Below are 17,869 nucleotides of genomic sequence, written 5' to 3'. Positions count from 1 at the left end.
AAGTGTATGTAAAGGCTGCAGCTGTAAATTGAACAATATAGCTTTTGTAATCCCAAAGGCAGCAATCCTAGGCATTGTAGTCCTAAATATAACAATAATTATGATCTCTTTTATGCTGAGAACAATATTGATAATCAGGATACTGATCCTTGGTTTTCATCGAAATATGTATGGAATTACAACATTTGGATTATTTTACGGATTTATAGTAGTCTCCACACTCTAAGCTTTCATTTAAAAAATGTTTAGCTGTGAAGTTTTGGCCTCAGCAATATTAAAACTATATTTCTGAACTGGCATGCAGGCAGATTGAAACAGTAGCACGGAGAGGTGAAAGTTTGTTGTTGAAAAGCCAATCTGCAGGCATGGAAACAAAAGGAAAATCAGAATCAAATGACCAGACCAGAACTTTGAATACAATTTAAGGGACTAGTATCCTAACTGGAAAATCTTGTTTCATGCCCAACTTTTTGTTTCCACCTCCCATCCAATTACTTTCAGCTGTTTCCTAGATCCAGTTAAATCTAATATAGCAGGTATGTCAAAGATGTGACTTGAGGGCCAGATCCAGCTGCTGCTGCTTTGACCCTCGAGTGGTGGCACCTTTAACCCCTGCTTGCCTGCTACTGCTGGGTCCAGATCTAGTTCACATGGAGTTTATGGTCCAGAGCTGCCCAAAAGGCCCGTAAAGTGTGGCATCCCTCTAATACAGTCTTAATTCTCTACATTTCATCTGGTGTTCCTTTTCACTTCTGTAGAACATCGTTTTTCTTTTCCTGCAGTGCTGTAGAAGGAGTAGGACATACATACTGCAAGATTAAAAAATATCCTGTCTACACTAGAATTATAAGGAAAAAAATGTAAAATATTTGTAATCCGTTAACTCAAAATGGAGTTTAAGTATTCATAACTGGTCTTTTCAAAAAACACTTCCAAAATAAGACATATTTTTGTTGCAGCTGTTGCCTCCAGTACTTTCTACAGTAGGCACAAAACTATTCCTTATTCTTGATGCATTCAGTTTGCTGCTGAAGCTTTTAACATATGATACTCATGGCATTTGGATGGTATGAAACCATGTGCAAACTGAAAGCCTATGAATGAACTGTCAACAATCTCCAGATAAGTAGAGAAATATTCTTATTTTTCAGGTGGAGATGCTGAATTGGAGCTGGCCGTAGGGAAAATGGTGCCTTAGGTGAACTTGTATTTTGGCACTCCCCCCCTTTCCGCCTATCCCCTTTGTTTCAGAAATAAAGTTATCTCAAAAGGTTTTTTTTATAATTTACGGAAAAAAAATACAAAAGAGCAAATGACACAAAATTCAATTCAGTTCCTTTTTATTCAAATAAATGATATGTCATAAAAAATAACATAGCTGTGACAAACTGAACATTAAATTAAACACTTTATCTGAGCCTTTAAGAGGCCAAGAAGTGATAAACTAATAACAATATTAACTAAAAACTAAACTAATAATAACAAATAAAAAACGTTATTTACCAAGACTCCAAGACTCAGATGATTGTGTATGCCTTTACTGCCACAAAGTCTGATATTACTTATTAGTTTTCCATGGGGAAACTCAAAAATCTCAATTTAAAAAACACAAAAATCCCTGTTTTTCCATGACACGCTGAAAGTGTGGTGGCATCCTGCTGTGAGTGGTGCCATTTCTGCTCTTATTTTCATCACACATTTTGCCTCTCTGTTAATCAGCAGCATGTGGTTTTCTGTGATGAACAGAAAACTAGGATCCCTGCTTATGGCAGGTCTATATTTTGAGCCACAGCATTCTCAAGAGACGGGATGGCCAGCAAAATTAGCCTGTCGTCTCCCATGGTTGCTTGCAAATATATTTTTATGATCTTCAACTTTGAGAAGCTCTGTTCACTGCTTGCCACTGATATGGGTATGCTTAACAGGATCTTGAGTGCTATCCATGTGTTTGGGAAGTTGTCATGAAGCTCATGGTTGTAAATAACATGTAGAACTTGAAGAGTACTACAGTCCATTGGAAGTAGACTTTGGAGATAGCTAAGTTCTTTGCAGAGGTCAGCACCGTTAATGTCAGAGATCTGTCCACATGTCAACACACAATGAAGGTCCCTTCAGTGCTTCTTCAAAGTTTCTTTGTCAGGGGGTTGTGTTATGTTATACAGAAAACCCCAAAGACTCACATGTTGATTCATTGGCTCACACCATTCTTCCATGGACACTCTCACTGTGTCTATAAGCCAGTTTAAAAGATCAAGTTTGACCTTGACTTTTGGATTGTAAACGGTCTCATCTTCACATTCGTAACTTAATTGACACTTATTACGATGAACACACGGAGTTGGTTTAACCACTAGATCAATGCCAAGATTATACAATGATCCTGCTTTACACTGCTTCAACCCTCATTCGACAGGAATTTACATGACTTGATGACTTTTCATGATGTACAAGAAGCTGAGATGTGTGGGTCCAATCATTTGACCTCTAAAATGCTGAGGATAATTTTGGATTCAAGTTGAAGAGCTTGCAGCAGAAATAGAAAACTGTTAGTGGAGTCTGAGTAAAGCAGCCGCTGCCGCATCAGAACCTCACCACTTTCAAGATTTCTATATAAAAACATAGAAAAATGGTGATTTTACTCATCCAGAGGAAAATCCATGTCCTCTACTTTGGACCATTGGTCACTAGCTGGTTTTGAATTATAGGCATTAGATTGGGCCATAAAGCACAATCAGAAATGGCATTGGTAATGCCTATAGTGGGAATCGTCATTAGATGCATTGTCATTATTCTGGTCCAGATGAAGAATTTCTGTGTTGTTTTGATCTCTTTGTTTCTGTTGAGAAGATGCTTGGAAGTTGAGTTGAGGGTCATCTATGCATTTTTCATCTGATGTCTCTGCTATGACCATCTTGCTACTCCTGCATGGGTTGTTGTTAACTGATTAAAGTATTTTTCCATCATGTCTGTATCTTTTAAATTTTTTTATTTCAGTCATTAACTGAGCATTTTGCTTCCTGTTCTGCACCCTTGACAGCCTCCTCTTAGGTACTCGGGACATTGTTTTCTTTCAAGTTTTATGGACAGTGAAAATTAAAATGAGCTTTCCGGCACACGCTGGCACATGCTTGCAAGGGTCACAGCTGGTGAAAATTCCAATGAGTGTCCCAGCTCTGGCCATGTTTCTGCCAGCGCTGAGCAGCTGCCCCCTTCCCTGGGGTAGTGTAGCTTTGGTATGTATTACTATTTGGGCAGCTAAGGATGCTAATGGCCCATTAGTGACCTATTGTTTTTTACCTTAGCTTCCTTAGCTGCTTGAATAGTAATACCAGAGCTGCACCACACCACCGATGCCCCCTGACCAGCAGGGATCCTAGTTTTCTCTTATTTAAAAAAATCCCCAATTCTTGTTTAAAAAAGAGAACCCCAAATCTACATTTTTCCATGATTAAAATGAAACACCACTCTCTCTCTCTCTCTCTCTCTCATTCATATATATATATATATATATATATATATATATATAAAAAAAAAATTGGCGATTTTTTTTTTAATTTAAATCAGAGAAAACCAGGATCCCTGTTGACCAGGGTAACCTGGGCAGCCACTCACGCTTCCTACCCTTAGGGCTGGCTCTGTGCTGAATAACAGTGAAATCTTTAATTGTCCAAGGGCACAGTGAAAACTGTCAGAGCCAGGAAAGAGACTCATTTCCTGGTTACATCTCCTGTGATTTTAAAAACCACATAATCAGTTTCAAATCAAATTGGTACATAGGTGTAATTTAAGCAAATAGGTAGTGGCTAATGTGGTCGATCCATATTAGCTAGGTCCAACATTATAAATTACAGGGAAAAATTTTGATTTCTTAACCAAAGCTTCATCTAATTCTGAACTTTTACATTTGAAATATTATAGGAACAGTATAGTGCTGTAAACTTATTGTAAGTATTTACCTGAAATGGTGCTCAGAAATGTTTACATATTGTTTCCCACAGGAACAAATAAAAATAATGAAAAATACCTTAGTTGAGCCCAGTGCCTAATTTTGAACAAAGAGAGCAAATGTAATCCTATGAAATCTGTGGTAACATATTATAATTTGCTACCCCATGCCTTTTGCTGCCTGACTTTTGAATGGTTGTGCTGCTATCCATTACATGAATTTATATTCATCCTGCTGTTTTGATAAAGATAACATTAAGGTAGTTAGTTAATTGCAAAAGATTTTCATTTGTCCATGTATTTATAATGCCATAAGAAATTTCAACATGTATCAATTATATGGATTTTATATTGTTTTTATAGGTGCGGTAGATGATTTAATGGCACAAGTTACATAGCTAGTACACACACTGATTTTTTTCTTTTTCCCCCCTTCTCCAGATTTTTATTAGAAAATGGAAATGTTTTAAATTATAGGAAAGCTACAGCAGGGTTATAATCTTAAAGCTGGTTGTCAATAAATCTTGAATGTTACAGAGGGTAGATTACAGCCTAGCAATTTTTCACTTTGAAGTGCACTACAAGCCAGTTCCAGAATACAGGACCATCAGACCTTGCCAAGAAAAGGGAAAATGCAGACTTTGTTTTTATTTATGGGTGTTCCTCTTTTTCTTTATATCATCTTAGTCACTATTATATGTATACTGCATATTGAGGGAAAAACCCAAAATTTTAGAAATAGAGTTGCATTTTAAATGCATTCTAGTTATATGCTTCTCATACACTGAATTCCATCCAGAAAGAAAAGCTAAAGCAAAGCCGAGAAAAATAAAATCTTTGTCAACTTTTTTATTTAATACCTTGCCCTCCTTTCTGCATTCGTGTGTGGACCTGTGTCTATTTTGTGACTTTGCTGAATCCTGCATTTTCAAGATTGCTCAAAATAAATTAGCTGCACGGGGTAGATGTGGTTGTATTTTTGTTTTAGCTCATCAGTGGTGTATCAAAATCTAATCCTCTTCAAGTCTCACATTTGATAGGTGTGTTTAAACTGTAATAGCTATAATTTTCCTTTTCATCCCAGACTAAACAACAGACTCATGAGGTGGTAACTATTACGCATCTTGAATTTTACTAGTTTTTCTATCCTAGGATAAATTGCTTATTTATGACTATTATTAGAGTAATATTTATCTGGAATATTTTGTTTGTGTCTGATATGTATCCAGTCAAGTTGCCTATTAGAAATTGGACCTTTGTTTAAGTTGCAGGTATAAATATTTTGGTTTAAATTGTGTTAATAGCTTTATTAATGCACATGAATGCCTTGGAGATGGTTAATATGATTTATGTCATCTTTGAAGTGTAGTAAAAGAAGAAGGCTTTAGGGTGCTGTGAATATTAAAATAAGCACAAATTTATTTGTGTTGAATATCTTTTAAGTGATATACAAATTTTCACTTTTGGTATAGCTGAGGTATAGGAGAAATATGTCTGACAGATCAGTGTCTATTTGTAATTATTTTCATCTGGATGCTTGCAAACATTGCGGATAATAAGGAAACACTATAAATGATAAAGCAACATCATTCCACCTTATTCTAGAAGCAGTCGTACGAGTAAAAGATTTTCTGATCGGTTCCCAGTAAGAACTGAATAGAAATGCTCTGTCCAATATTGCATCAGTGAGCTAATGGCTCACACAGGGTAGAGCTCAATAATGTTAGTTTAAAATATAGTGCTATCTGTATCCTCATCACAGAGGCAAGAGCTTCCCAAAGCTTTTAGGTTCACCATAGGTTGAGGCACAGTAATCAAAGAAAGGAGAGCTCTATGATAAAAATTCAAAGTTACGATATTTGTTGTACTTGACTTCTGAGCTCTTTTCACTTTGGGAAGCTTTCTCTCCTTTTTAACACAGATAGATGAGAGCTTCCAAAGAGGAGATTGCCTTAACTTACCTATAATCTTTCTCTTTATTAATAGAGAACTTTTCTTGCCCTTCTTGAGTCAGCAGTTCTTTATAGTACATCAAAAGAAACATAGCGTATATTAAAATAACATCTTTAATTCAGCAATAGAGCTAAACTTAAACCATTTAGAATAGTCCAGAGACCTCAAATGCACAGTCTTCTCATTGTTTAAGTAACATTGGAATTATTCTCAATGTGAGCTCTTTTGACTTTCCAAATTGATTTTGGTAACATTTTAGTCAAATAATAATTGTATGCATCCATTACATGCAAAGGATTACCTCTTATTAGTCAACTAATACTTAAAAAGTAAAGCTAGTCAATAGTGTACACAAATGCAACATATTTTAGCAGCATGTCTGTGCTATCTGTGTTATTCAATGTCTCTGTGCATGCTCTGTGTCTTGGCTTGGGATGCTGACAAAATTTGGAGATGATATATGAGTGCCATGTGTAGGTTGCTTGCTTTCTCTCTTGCTCTCTCTCTTTTTGCAGTGTCCACTATATCTTTTGACATGGCTTTAGTTTCCTATTTATTACACACAACCCCCCCACCACGTGCACACATACAACAAACATATAAAATAAAAATTTAGGAAGAGTGCAGCCAGATTGGCTGATTGCTAGCAAGTATGTTTTTAATTCTAGAACAAGGTACAAATCAAGCCAAAGAAAACAAGTGTTAGATAAAATGGGTGGCTTTTCATGTCCTGAAGTGCCTTCAGTGTGGAAAAGAAAGTCTTTTTCTTTTTTTTGGGAAATCGGGTGCTGTAACCTAGGACTTGCTCCTCTCTGAAGGCAAGTGGCCTCACTGCTAGACTACAGAGTTGTGCTCCCTCTTGTTTGCTTTCCATCTGTCCTTGCAAATCATATGCTTTTGGCAGTTTTTACTTGGGATAAATCTTCTCATGACCCCTTTCCTTCCCTGGAAAGAATGGGGTTGTGGCAGACAGCAGATCCTGTGCTCGCAGCACTGACAAGTACCTGATCAAGCAGGAATGCAAAGTTGGCCCAATACCAGATCTTTCAGTTTGTTCTCTTTGCCTTTTAAATTCAGCTGCTTCATCTCAGTTACTCACCACACAATATCAAATCGTTTAATATTGGAGAATGGCCTATGATTCACACGTGGCTCATATCAGTAACATTTGATATTTCGTTTTCAAGCATACCCTGTCATAGGCCATATGTTCATCGTGGGCCCGTGCAGCGTGAGTAGGCTTTGCAGAATTTGATTTTTATGGCTAAAAATTGATAAATGTCTATTTTGCCTCACACCAATGAAAAAATATTTTCTTCGTTAATAATTGATGTAAAAATGATGGCTGATAGACTGTGTGACGATAGGGGGAGCAGTTCTACAGAACTGTGCTGTAGTTTGGACTGCAACTCCTAGAAATCCTAGGGGACTGGGAATAAAGGAATAGAAAGAGATAAGTCTGCTGGATCTAGAAGGATTAGTCTGCTGGATCTAGCAAATTATGCATTCCAGTAACTAACAAAAGACCTGAGATTTAAAAAAAAAAAAAAATGTTATCACTTTTTTTACAAATGTACTACCAAATGAACAGAATGATTTAAAGTGGGTATGAACATAACTCTAGGGGTACGTCCCAACAAGTACAGACATGCGGTTTGCAGCGCCTCCAAAGCAGTTTGAGGCACTGCAAACCATGTGCGATGTACATGCACCCACTGAAAAACAGCCACTGGAAAAATGTGGCGGTATGCACGCAGCAGCAGTGTGTGCTATCAGAAAGCAGAGCGTGGCTGGCCAGAGCCATGTTCCAGCTGCTGGCCAGGCTCTGAGCAGCCGGCTTGGTGCTGCTGCTGCTGGGGACAGGTCACCAGGAGCCCAAGCACAGGTGCTGGCCCCAGTCTCCCCTACCTCACCTATGTCACTTTGTGCCAAAGTGAATGTACAGGGGCGTGCCCAGGGATAAACAGCAGTGGCACAGATATATGATACTAATATTTGTCCTGCAGGAAATGTGCCCCTGCACATGTGAACTTGTCAGGACGTGTCCTAAGGTGACAAACCCACCTCACTGGTCAGTAAAATCACTGCAGAAGAAATTGCAGAACTCAAGTGCTCACAGGCCAGTGACTTAATAGTTATCAGTATGTAGTGGCAGAATCCTTGAACATGTCAAAATGTGCAGGATCTGTACCTGGAGTTACATCTCAATACATCTTGATTTGTTTCAGTGATCACCTACGTTTTTTTTTGGTGGATGTTTTTGTTTGGTATTGTGATTTAGTTGCATTTGATTGTCAAGGAAGGTGCAACAGAAGTCAATGGATCAGGGTGACTAGTTATTACTTACCCTGGGAGTAAATGAGTAACTTCCTTCATGGGCGGTGGTAGAAGGATATTGTAACCCGGAGAAGAGGGCAGTCCTGGGAGAAGTGGGCGGGGCTTTGGACAGTTTCTGGCAAGCTGCACATACTGTGCCAGCTAGCCACATGCGGCTCCTGAGCCGCACTTTGGCCACCTCTGCAATAGATAATGACTCTGGCCTGCATCAAATGACTGGTGACTGGATTTACATTGCCGTTCCTTATCAGTACTCCTGTAGGTCAAATTTATGTGACATGTTCTGGTGTGGGAGACTTCTGGGGCTGGAGGAAAGAGAAGAAGAAAGAGCAAGGACAGATCCTTAATAAAGCAGACAGGAATTAGCTTCTGGGGTTGATCCTTAGGTCACTGACCAAGGGCAGACACAGAACATTGGTATGGAAGGCTTTATCCTTCCACTCAAGGAGGATCTGCCAGATTTCAGGTGGGTCTTGCTTCCTCTTGACCCAGTTGGCATCTGGCAGTAGAAACTCTATTTAGAGGTCTTTATCTACTTCCTGTTGGTCTTGCAGTGTGAGTATTTTGGCTTCTGTTAAATGCTGCAGTTTCCGGTAATATTTTGGGGGAAAAATGGAGATGAAGACAAGTAGCTATTTTTTAATATCTTCCTACATGTGGAATGAAAAAATGTTGCTCTTTAGGAAATGGAATCCAAAAATAGGTGACTTGAAAAAGGTGTACTATTTTAGGATAACAGGTAGTGAACCAGCTTATTCATTGTTGTGGCAAGCTATATGGAAAATGTCATACACTTAGGTTGCTTTCCTTTTTCCTGGTTATGTTTTCATGAAATAGGTGAGTCAATACAATTGTCTTCACGTATTTTTTTGGTTTAATTTCTTTCTACCCTACATAGAAATAGAAGATATAGAAGATATCTACATCATTCTGAGTAACATATATATATAGGAATTAGAGCAAAAGTATTTTTATGTGACTATTTACAATTGGCATACAGTAATTGTTTATGGAATACCCTTTTAATGACTTGTTCTTAATTTGTGTTATTAGCTACTACTGATAGAAAACTAGTTTTGCTGATTGGGTCAGAGATTTTGATTCGACTTCCCAAGCAATGTCTACGTAAGCAGTGGGAATTTAAGTTCAGAAATATCAAAAATACTTATTTGAGCTTGGGTTTATTTTTAGGAGGGGAGGAGAGGGGGTTGGGGGGTTTTTTTTGCCTGCTGTGAAAAGACATCAAATGTATTCAGTCTGTTTTAACACAGAAGTATCATCAGGAAAAATGATCTGCTAAAAGTACTAGATTTAGTTCCTTTAAAAAATAAATATGTTAGCTATTATATTTGACATTGCATATGTAAAATGATTCCTATGAGGACCTTCTCAAAAATCTAGCAAAGAAGTCTAACATGGCCTTGAATAACTCTGAGAGCATGTGTGAATATGGATACTTCAGAAAGGTCTGTCAAAAATCTTTGACTAGTGGTGCAAAAATGTCTGAATGTATTTTTTTTCAGTTAGTAAGGTTTGAATGCAGTCCAGAAAAAATAATCCTTTATCCTGCCCGTAATTTAAGTTTACATCAAAAGTAGACATCGCCTATCAACTGGGATCTGAGAGAGGGAAATGGGAAGCAAAGGGAAAGGTGTCAAGGAGAACCTGTACATGATATAATGATGCTGGACTTCATCACCACTTGTTGGCATTGGTGTTTACTGCAGAAGATATTGGGGAAATTCCCATGCCAGATTAATCCTTCCTAGTAGATAAATCTGAAGAGTGGAACCACACTGAAGTGAAAATAGAAGTAGCTTTAGAACAAATTGATAAATTAAATGTTAAATCACTGGGTTGGGATGGCATTCACCAGAGATTCATAGGTTCATGGATGCTAGAGTCGGAAGGGACCTCAATAGATCATCGTGTCCAACCCCCTGCATAGTCAGGAAAGAGTGCTGGGTTTAGATGACCCCAGGTAGATACCTATCTAACCTCCTCTTGAAGACCCCCAGGGTAGGGGAGAGCACCACCTCTCTTGGGAGCCCGTTCCAGACCTTGGCCACTCGAACTGTGAAGAAGTTCTTCCTAATGTCTAGTCTAAATCTGCTCTCTGCTAGCTTGTGGCCATTGTTTCTTGTAACCCCCGGGGGCGCCTTGGTGAATAAAACCTCACCAATTCCCTTCTGTGCCCCCGTGATGAACTTATAGGCAGCCACAAGGTCGCCTCTCAACCTTCTCTTGCGGGTTCACTTTTGAGTTCTGAAGGAACTCAAAAGTGAAATTGAAGAATTGTTGACAACAGGATATAACCTACTGTTACCTCCTCATGCTATTATACAAATCCACGGTGCATCCACATCTTGAATACTGTGTACAGTTCTGATTTGTGCATCTCAAAAAGGATGTAATAGAATTAGAAAAGGCCCAGAAAAGGGCAACCAAAGTGATCAGGGGCATGGAGCAGTTGTTATATCAGGAGAGACTAAGGCCGTGTGTAGACAAATGAGGGGCATGTATGCACAACACTTTAAAGTGGGTTAAATGCTTTTGCACCACTTTAATGGTGTTGGTGTTTGCATGCATTGGCGGCGTATTGCGCAGTAATTCCAGCCGCTGTAGCAAATTTTAGCGGCGTCATGCACCTTAAATAACTTGGGGCGCAGCAAACTAAAACTCCTCTGAAGAGTTTGTTTGCTGCCCTACAGCTGTGGAGTGAAGCAACGGGCTCTGTGCAGCTCAGGGGCTCTGCAGGAAGCCCTTGCAGGCAGCCTGGCAGCAGCACGGGAAGGCAGACTCCACCCAAGAAAAGCAGCGAGCCTGATCTTTTTTTTTGTTTTTCCCCTGGCTGGCTGCCTACCTGAGCTGCACGAGGGCCTGGTTCTTCCCTCCACAGCTGGGGTGCCCCCTGGGACCACCTGAGCTAGGTGCCTTTGGGTGGGAGCTGCATGGGGGGGGCCACTGCTGTCAGGGAGGGAAGCATCAGCTCCCCCCACAGCCCAGGGACTGCTCTGCCTGCCCGGCAGCTCGCCCTCCCCTCCCTGTCAGAGAGGCAGGTAAGCTCGGCTGTGTGTATGACACAGGGGTTTAAAGGGCCCTAAATTGAAGCAGTATTTTTAAAAACCCCTGCTTCAATATAGGGCCCCTGCTTCATCTACACATGCCCTAAAAAAGCTAGAATTCTTCAGTTTGGGAAGTAGAAGGATGAGGGGAGGTATGATGATGGTCTATAAAATCATGAACAGTGTGGACCAAGTGAGCAGGGAGCTGTTGTTCACCAATTCCCAGATTATTAGTAGTAGGGGGCACCTGTTGGATTGTAGAATTCATAGGTGACATGGTTAAAACAAGCAAGAGAGTGTTCTTTTAACTACATGTTATGTAAAACTTGAGGAATTCATTGTCAGAGGAAGTGGTAGAGGCAGATGGCATAGCCAAGTTAAAGGGGTGTAGACAAATTCATGGATGATAGATCAATTAATAGCTGTTGAGCAGAACGGTTGGAGATGTTTCTTCTGGCATTTCTAAACCAATAATTCTGCCAGGGAGGATAATGGGTAGGAGATAGATCATTTAGAACTATTCAATTCAGTGCTCTCCCTTTAGCACCTATATCTGCCACTGTCAGAGGCAGGATACTGGGCTAGATGGGCCATTGGTCTAGCCCACTGTGGCACTGCTGGTATCCTTACGTTGTCTCTCTGAGTGCATAGACTCCTGAAGGGGTATGGCAGGACCTAAATGAGTTGAAGGTATCCAATGCAAGTAAATAAATAAAATAAAAATTATCCACAAATAAAATTGGTAATTTAAGACCTAGGTATTAGCACTTCATGATATGAAACAGTGGTATCTAAATTCACTGAAAGAAATAGAATTGGCCTCCTTTGTTATACTCTGAGTGCTTTCATAGGCATCTTACTCATTTTCTTTTTAATGTTGTTTGGTTGCCCAAAGCATCAATAAAGCTTTTTTTGTTTGTTTTTTTCTAAAGGAAATAATGCTGGCTCATACTTCAATGTAAGCTGAACCGTTGGTGATGGTGATTGAATTTGAATGATAATGAGTGTTTCAACTTTTTTTTAAATAGTCTCTTCTGTTTCCGATAACAGCTAAGTCACACAGTGATTTGATCTAAAACTTGCTGAGAGTGATCTGGTTTTGACCAATTCATAATGCCTTCTTTCTTTTATTGGAGAATGGGATTTAAGAGAAAAAAAGGTCTTCATTAGATTACTCTTCTTATTATTGCACATTTAACTATTGTCTTTTTCCTTATTAAAAAGTAAGAGAGAACTCCTAGCTCCTGAAGAGTCAAGGCAAGCAAGGTGTTTAGTACAAATGAGTCACGATTTGTGGTTGAGATGCCTTTCTTCCTTCTCTGTTACTATAAAGAGTAAGAGCTCCTTGATTGTAAAGGAAAAAGAATAGAAGAAATAAAGGCACAAAATACTAAACTAATGGTTTGTTGCTTCTCTTGGGCTAAGTACAGAGGTTCAAAAAGTCCAAGGTGGAATCGGTTCAATCTTTGCAGGTTTTTCTAAGCTGCGTAACTGATAACAAAATGAACTGACATTTGGTGTTTTGGTGGCCAAGACAGGCAGAAACCTGCACTGACCCAGGCCAGAAACCTAGGGGTACTCATGCACACCACCCCTCATGATCAGCTGCTTAAGGCTGCTAAACCCAGCCCAGTGGCAGTGTAGGCACAGGGAGGGAAGAGCCAGCAGAAAATCTCTCCCTAGTAACTCCTCTGAGAGGGGGGTGGGAAGGGGGAAAGCACTACATGGCCCTGGCCCCCCAGCTGGGGAGGGGGCAAGGTGAGCTCATGCCAGCCTGACAAGCTGGGTTGTGGGGGGTGGGGGGGTGAAGAGCTCCCTGTGGGGCTTCCCTTCCCTCCTCACCCACATGAGGCAGACCCCAGCTTAGGGGTGGGGGAGCAGTGCCCAACTGGGCTGGAGAGGCTGACCTGATGCCAGCCCTGCAAGTCAACTTGAAGGGGATCGAAAAGACCCCAGTCAGGGCTTTCCCCCTGTGCCAGGCAGACCCCAGCTTGCGGGCGGAGGCTTGGGCTGGGCCACTGCAGTTCCCCTCTCTGCCCTGTTCAGTCCCCATCTCTCACAGGCTGGGGAGGCAGTGGGGCTGAGTTGATGCCAACCCTGCTCACATGGTTGCTTCAGGGGTGAAAAGCCCTGACTGCTAGGTTTTTCCTTTCCCTTGTCCTGTACAGACAGGGGCCTGAGAAGCTGTTCTCTGCCCTCCCCCACTATCTCCCCCCCCCCCCCATCCTGACAGACTGGCAGGGAGCAGAGGCTTTAGTGTCTTAGCTTTGTGATAGCTGGGGAAGGGGCCAGCCCTGCTCCACAGGAGTAGGCAACACAGATCAGAGCTGCTGGGGGACTGTGAGTTGACTTGAATTGGGAAGGGATCTGAGAAGTTCCATAAGCTGGATTTGACTTAAATCAATTAAATCTGATACTACATCCATCCAGGTTTATCTTAAACCAGTTTTGGTGTAACTTCTGTTTCTAGCCCTATTGGAAGGCGATAGGGTTATGGTTAATGCACTGCCTAGAACACTGGAGATCTTTGTGATGATGGAAAAATGGCTTAAAATTTCTGTCCTGCAGATTTCAGAGGTTTGTGGGGTTTGCTAGCAGTTAGGATAATACTTAGAACTTACCAGCGTTAGCATGTGTGTTCATTGTGTGGCTAGATGCACAGTAGGCTGCCATTGTGCGTCTCAGGAGAAAAGGTAGTGACCTCACTCCACCAGAGACTCCATGATATGGCAGTGATGAATATTGTGTGTTTACTGCTTCCCACAATAGAGCCTAACATGATAACACGCAATAACACAAAATTAATAATCCACAAAAAATTTGATAGGCTGGGCTGGTGACACACCAGTTTCACATCAACTTTTTTGTGCTGCAGACATCTTGATTTGCTCTGAGTGGAAACATCCAGCCAAGAAGCATGCTGCCTTAGTGGTACTCCTGAGGTAAAGACACATAGTAGAACAAAGGTTTAGGGACTGAATCTTAGCACAACCTTTAGAATCCTACTGGATGCTTCCTTAAGCTGAGGTAATTGAATGTATTTGTACCTACTTAGGCTCTGAACGTTAAAAGGTTTGACAGTACTTTTGTGCAGCAAAGTAAGAGATTTGAAGTGTACAAGTCAGAATTGGACAACAGAAATGTTGTCCTGTTTATATACTTTGATTTATTTATGATTCATGTGCAGAATTTGAAGTCCAAGGATTTAAGTTACATGAAGCCAATGTGGCTACAAAATGGCACAGAAGGCGGCTGTCAGTAAAGGTTTAGTGGATCCCCAAGAGAAAAACCCTTTAAAATAAAAACAAACTCCTGTATAAATGTCACCCCCAATTACTGTGCAACAAGGCACTGAAACTCCACCCACCCTGCCCTCTTTAGATTATTAGGTTTTTTGATTAGTTGGGAATAGTGCTCCCTTTTCCCAATTAAGGAGAATTATTTTTAAAAAACAAATTTCTTTTTCCATCATAGACTGAAAATCCTAACAATTAATAGTTGAGTCTGCTTTTTATTAAATACTGTTATTATGTGCTTCAGCATAACCTTTAATATATGAAATACTTAGCTTCAAATTTATGAAATAATTCACAATGAATTTATAAGTGGATGAGTACATTGCATAGTAGTGGACATAGTGTGAACACATGCTCTGTAATATTTCTTATAGGTTAGGGACAGAAATAACACAAACTGGTATAAATGATTGGAAACCAGTTCAGATCTGTAACACAACACACGTTCAGTGCACATAAAGACTAGGGATAGCCATTACACGTAAACTGGTTTAAGTGATCAGAATCTTGTTTAAAACTGTAACAGAATGGATGTTCAGTGCACATAAACCAGTTTGAAAATGACTGAAACTGTTTTGAGATAAACCTGACTGAATGTAGTATCAGACTTAATTGATTTGGTTCAAGCTGGTTTATGCAATGTCTGCCCCAGACCCCTTGCTGGTTTAAGTTTAATCAGAGTCCCCCAGCATCTTGGCATGCTCTCTGGGCTGGGTGGGGCTGTCTGCTTCATAGCAGGGCTGGCTCCTACCCTTAGCTCCAAGGCTGGAGCTCAGTGCAGATTTGCAGGCACAGCGGGGTCTGTTGGTTTCCCCGTGCCCCACTCTCCCCTCTTCTCACCCCTTGCTGCTTAAGCAGAGATCCCGTCCTCCTCTCTGCCACAGCACAGACTGTAGCCAGCATGTGGTATGCTAGCTAATACCAAGGGGGGTGTGTGTGTGTGTGTGTGTGTGTGTGTGTGTGTGTGTGTGTGTGTGTGTGTGTGTGTGTGTGTGTCCAATTTCACTGGGATAGGCAGGCAGAACAGTGACCACTTAGGGCTTTTGGAGCTAATCAATAGGCCAGCCAGTAAGCTATTTAAGAAGTTTGAAGCGTGGAGAGAGGCTATTTGTTTTGCTAATCGGATCATAAAGACCATCATCAGCCCCCCTCCCCACTCCCTCCCTCCCAGCTGGCTTGCTTTTCTCTCAGTTTGCTACAGGCAGTATGACGAGGCAGGGAGGGAGATTGAAAAGCTCCTTATCAACAGATGCATGCACTGCACAACCCCCTTACCTCAGAGTGCTAGCTCAGGGCTGGGGGCTGGCAACACTCCCACCCCTTGAGCAGCCAGCGGGAAAAAGCCTGGGACTGTGCAGACAGACCTCCCTACTGAGAGAGTCCTGCTGGGGCCTGGCCGCGCCCCCCTCAGCTCAGCTCCCTGCAGAAGGGGGAAGGGAGAGCTGCTGTAGTGCCCCCTGGCTTTTAGCCTGAGCCACTGCAGGCATGTGCCTGAATTTCCTCAGTCCTGAGAGAATGTCTGTCTAGTTTCAACCCAGTTCAGCCTAGTCAGGTTAGACTAACCTGCAAAGATTGAATCAGTTCAGGCTTTTTGAATGTCTGTCCCTAGCCAAAGTGCTTTTAAAATGGCCAATACCAGTTTAAGATAAATCTGGATGGATAGAGTATCAGACTGAACTGATTTAGGTTAAATTGATTTATTGAACTCCTGTCCCAGATCTCCTCCAGATTCAAGTTAACTCAGTCTCCCAGCATCCCAGGATGCTTTGCAACTCCCCTGCAAAACTCTCTTCACAGGGTGGGTGCACTAGGCTTGGTCCATGCTGCCTGCTCTAGCCAAGCAGGGAAGCATGCTCTAACACCCCCTGTCTTTTGGCCTGGGCCACTGCAGGCACATGGCTGCATTTCCAGAATCAAAAGTGAATGCCTGTTCACTTGCTTATTGGTTCAGTCTATGCAGCTTAGATTAACCTGCAAAGACTGAATTGGTTCAGCCTCAGGCTTTTTGACTGTACTTAGCCATATTGCTTTGGGCTGCTTGAATAAAGGCTGCTATTTAAATTATGATAAATTATGTCAAATAATGTGGTAGTTTTTGCTCTAGGCAAAATATGTAGTACGGTGAGACTCATCAGGCTGAAACTGCAGCCAAATGGCCAGAGCATTAAGTCCTATATAGTGTCTCTCTTTCTGCTATTGATTTTGATGCAACTTGTCAGGGGAGTATTTCCCTAATGCAGGTATATAGCATGATGTTGCTGTGAGTCTCCTGAGATTGCTCTTCTTGCAAACCTCAACATAGGAGACATGCCAGCTTGTATATAGTGCCTTGTAATTGTGTTTGAAGGTTTGAAGTGGTCTTTTCAGGGATTCCCTGGGTAAAATGATTGCATATGTAAGGGGCTTTGGCTCAATAGACCTCTTCTGGTCCTATGTTTCTTGCTGTATGGGATTCAAGACTACCATAAATTGAGCCAAATTGGAGCCAGAACTGCACTAGAGCAGCCTGTGTATTCTAGTGGGTGTAATGGTGAGAAAAGGCTAACTTATACTTTTTGGGTTGGTTTAGAGTTTTTGCATATACCTTTCACTGATTTGGATTTATTTGGTCCATGCCATTTTATTTTTTACTTATTCATTTGATTTATATGTTGCTCTCCATGAAAGAGGTTCAGGGCAGCTTACAAGAACAAATAAAGACTAGATAAAAATATAAAAATTAAATTATATGTAATAGAGCCAAGTCTCCAGGCAGCACCCCAAAATGTAACCCAGCCTGCTGAAGACCTGCCCAAATGTGCAGTTAGGGATTGTGGTGGAATGTAAGGAAAAAGGTGGTCCCTTAAATATGTAAGGCACAGACTGTTCAGGGCCGTATAGGTCAAAAGGCACTTTGGATTATACCAGGAAAGCTATTATAAGCCAGGGCAGATTCTGGAATACTGAAGAAATGCACTCCTGGTGACCCATCCTCATCAGAAGATGGGTCTGTACCGTATTCTGCAGCTTCCAGGCAGAAGCCCCAGCTAGTCACTGGAGAAGTAGCTCAGCATGTTAATTTTTTTTCCTTTCTTTCTTTCCTTCTCATAGGTCTTGATGACTGCCTGCAACAATATATTAAGAACTTTGAGAGGGAGAAGATTAGCGGGGACCAGCTGCTACGTATTACTCACCAAGAATTGGAAGATCTGGGAGTCACCCGAATTGGCCATCAGGAACTTATTCTGGAAGCAGTTGACTTGCTCTGTGCATTGGTAAACTTCCTTGGGGGAG

At 41.1% G+C, this 17,869-nt stretch overlaps 1 protein-coding gene across 8 annotated transcripts in view; it reads left to right on the top strand.

The window, feature by feature from the left end:
• CNKSR2 (connector enhancer of kinase suppressor of Ras 2) overlaps positions 1–17,869 on the top strand; it is a 380,784-nt gene that overhangs the window by 45,784 nt on the left and 317,131 nt on the right. For all 8 annotated transcript variants that reach the window (XM_059720858.1, XM_059720856.1, XM_059720857.1 and 5 more), the window contains exon 2: positions 17,687–17,850. In XM_059720858.1, coding sequence (XP_059576841.1) covers positions 17,687–17,850 — 164 coding nt within the window. The remainder of the gene's footprint in view (positions 1–17,686; positions 17,851–17,869) is intronic.

Source organism: Alligator mississippiensis, chromosome 1 (genome assembly GCF_030867095.1).
Source record: "Alligator mississippiensis isolate rAllMis1 chromosome 1, rAllMis1, whole genome shotgun sequence".
Taxonomy (NCBI): domain Eukaryota; kingdom Metazoa; phylum Chordata; order Crocodylia; family Alligatoridae; genus Alligator; species Alligator mississippiensis.
This window is presented reverse-complemented; position numbering and strand designations above follow the sequence as displayed.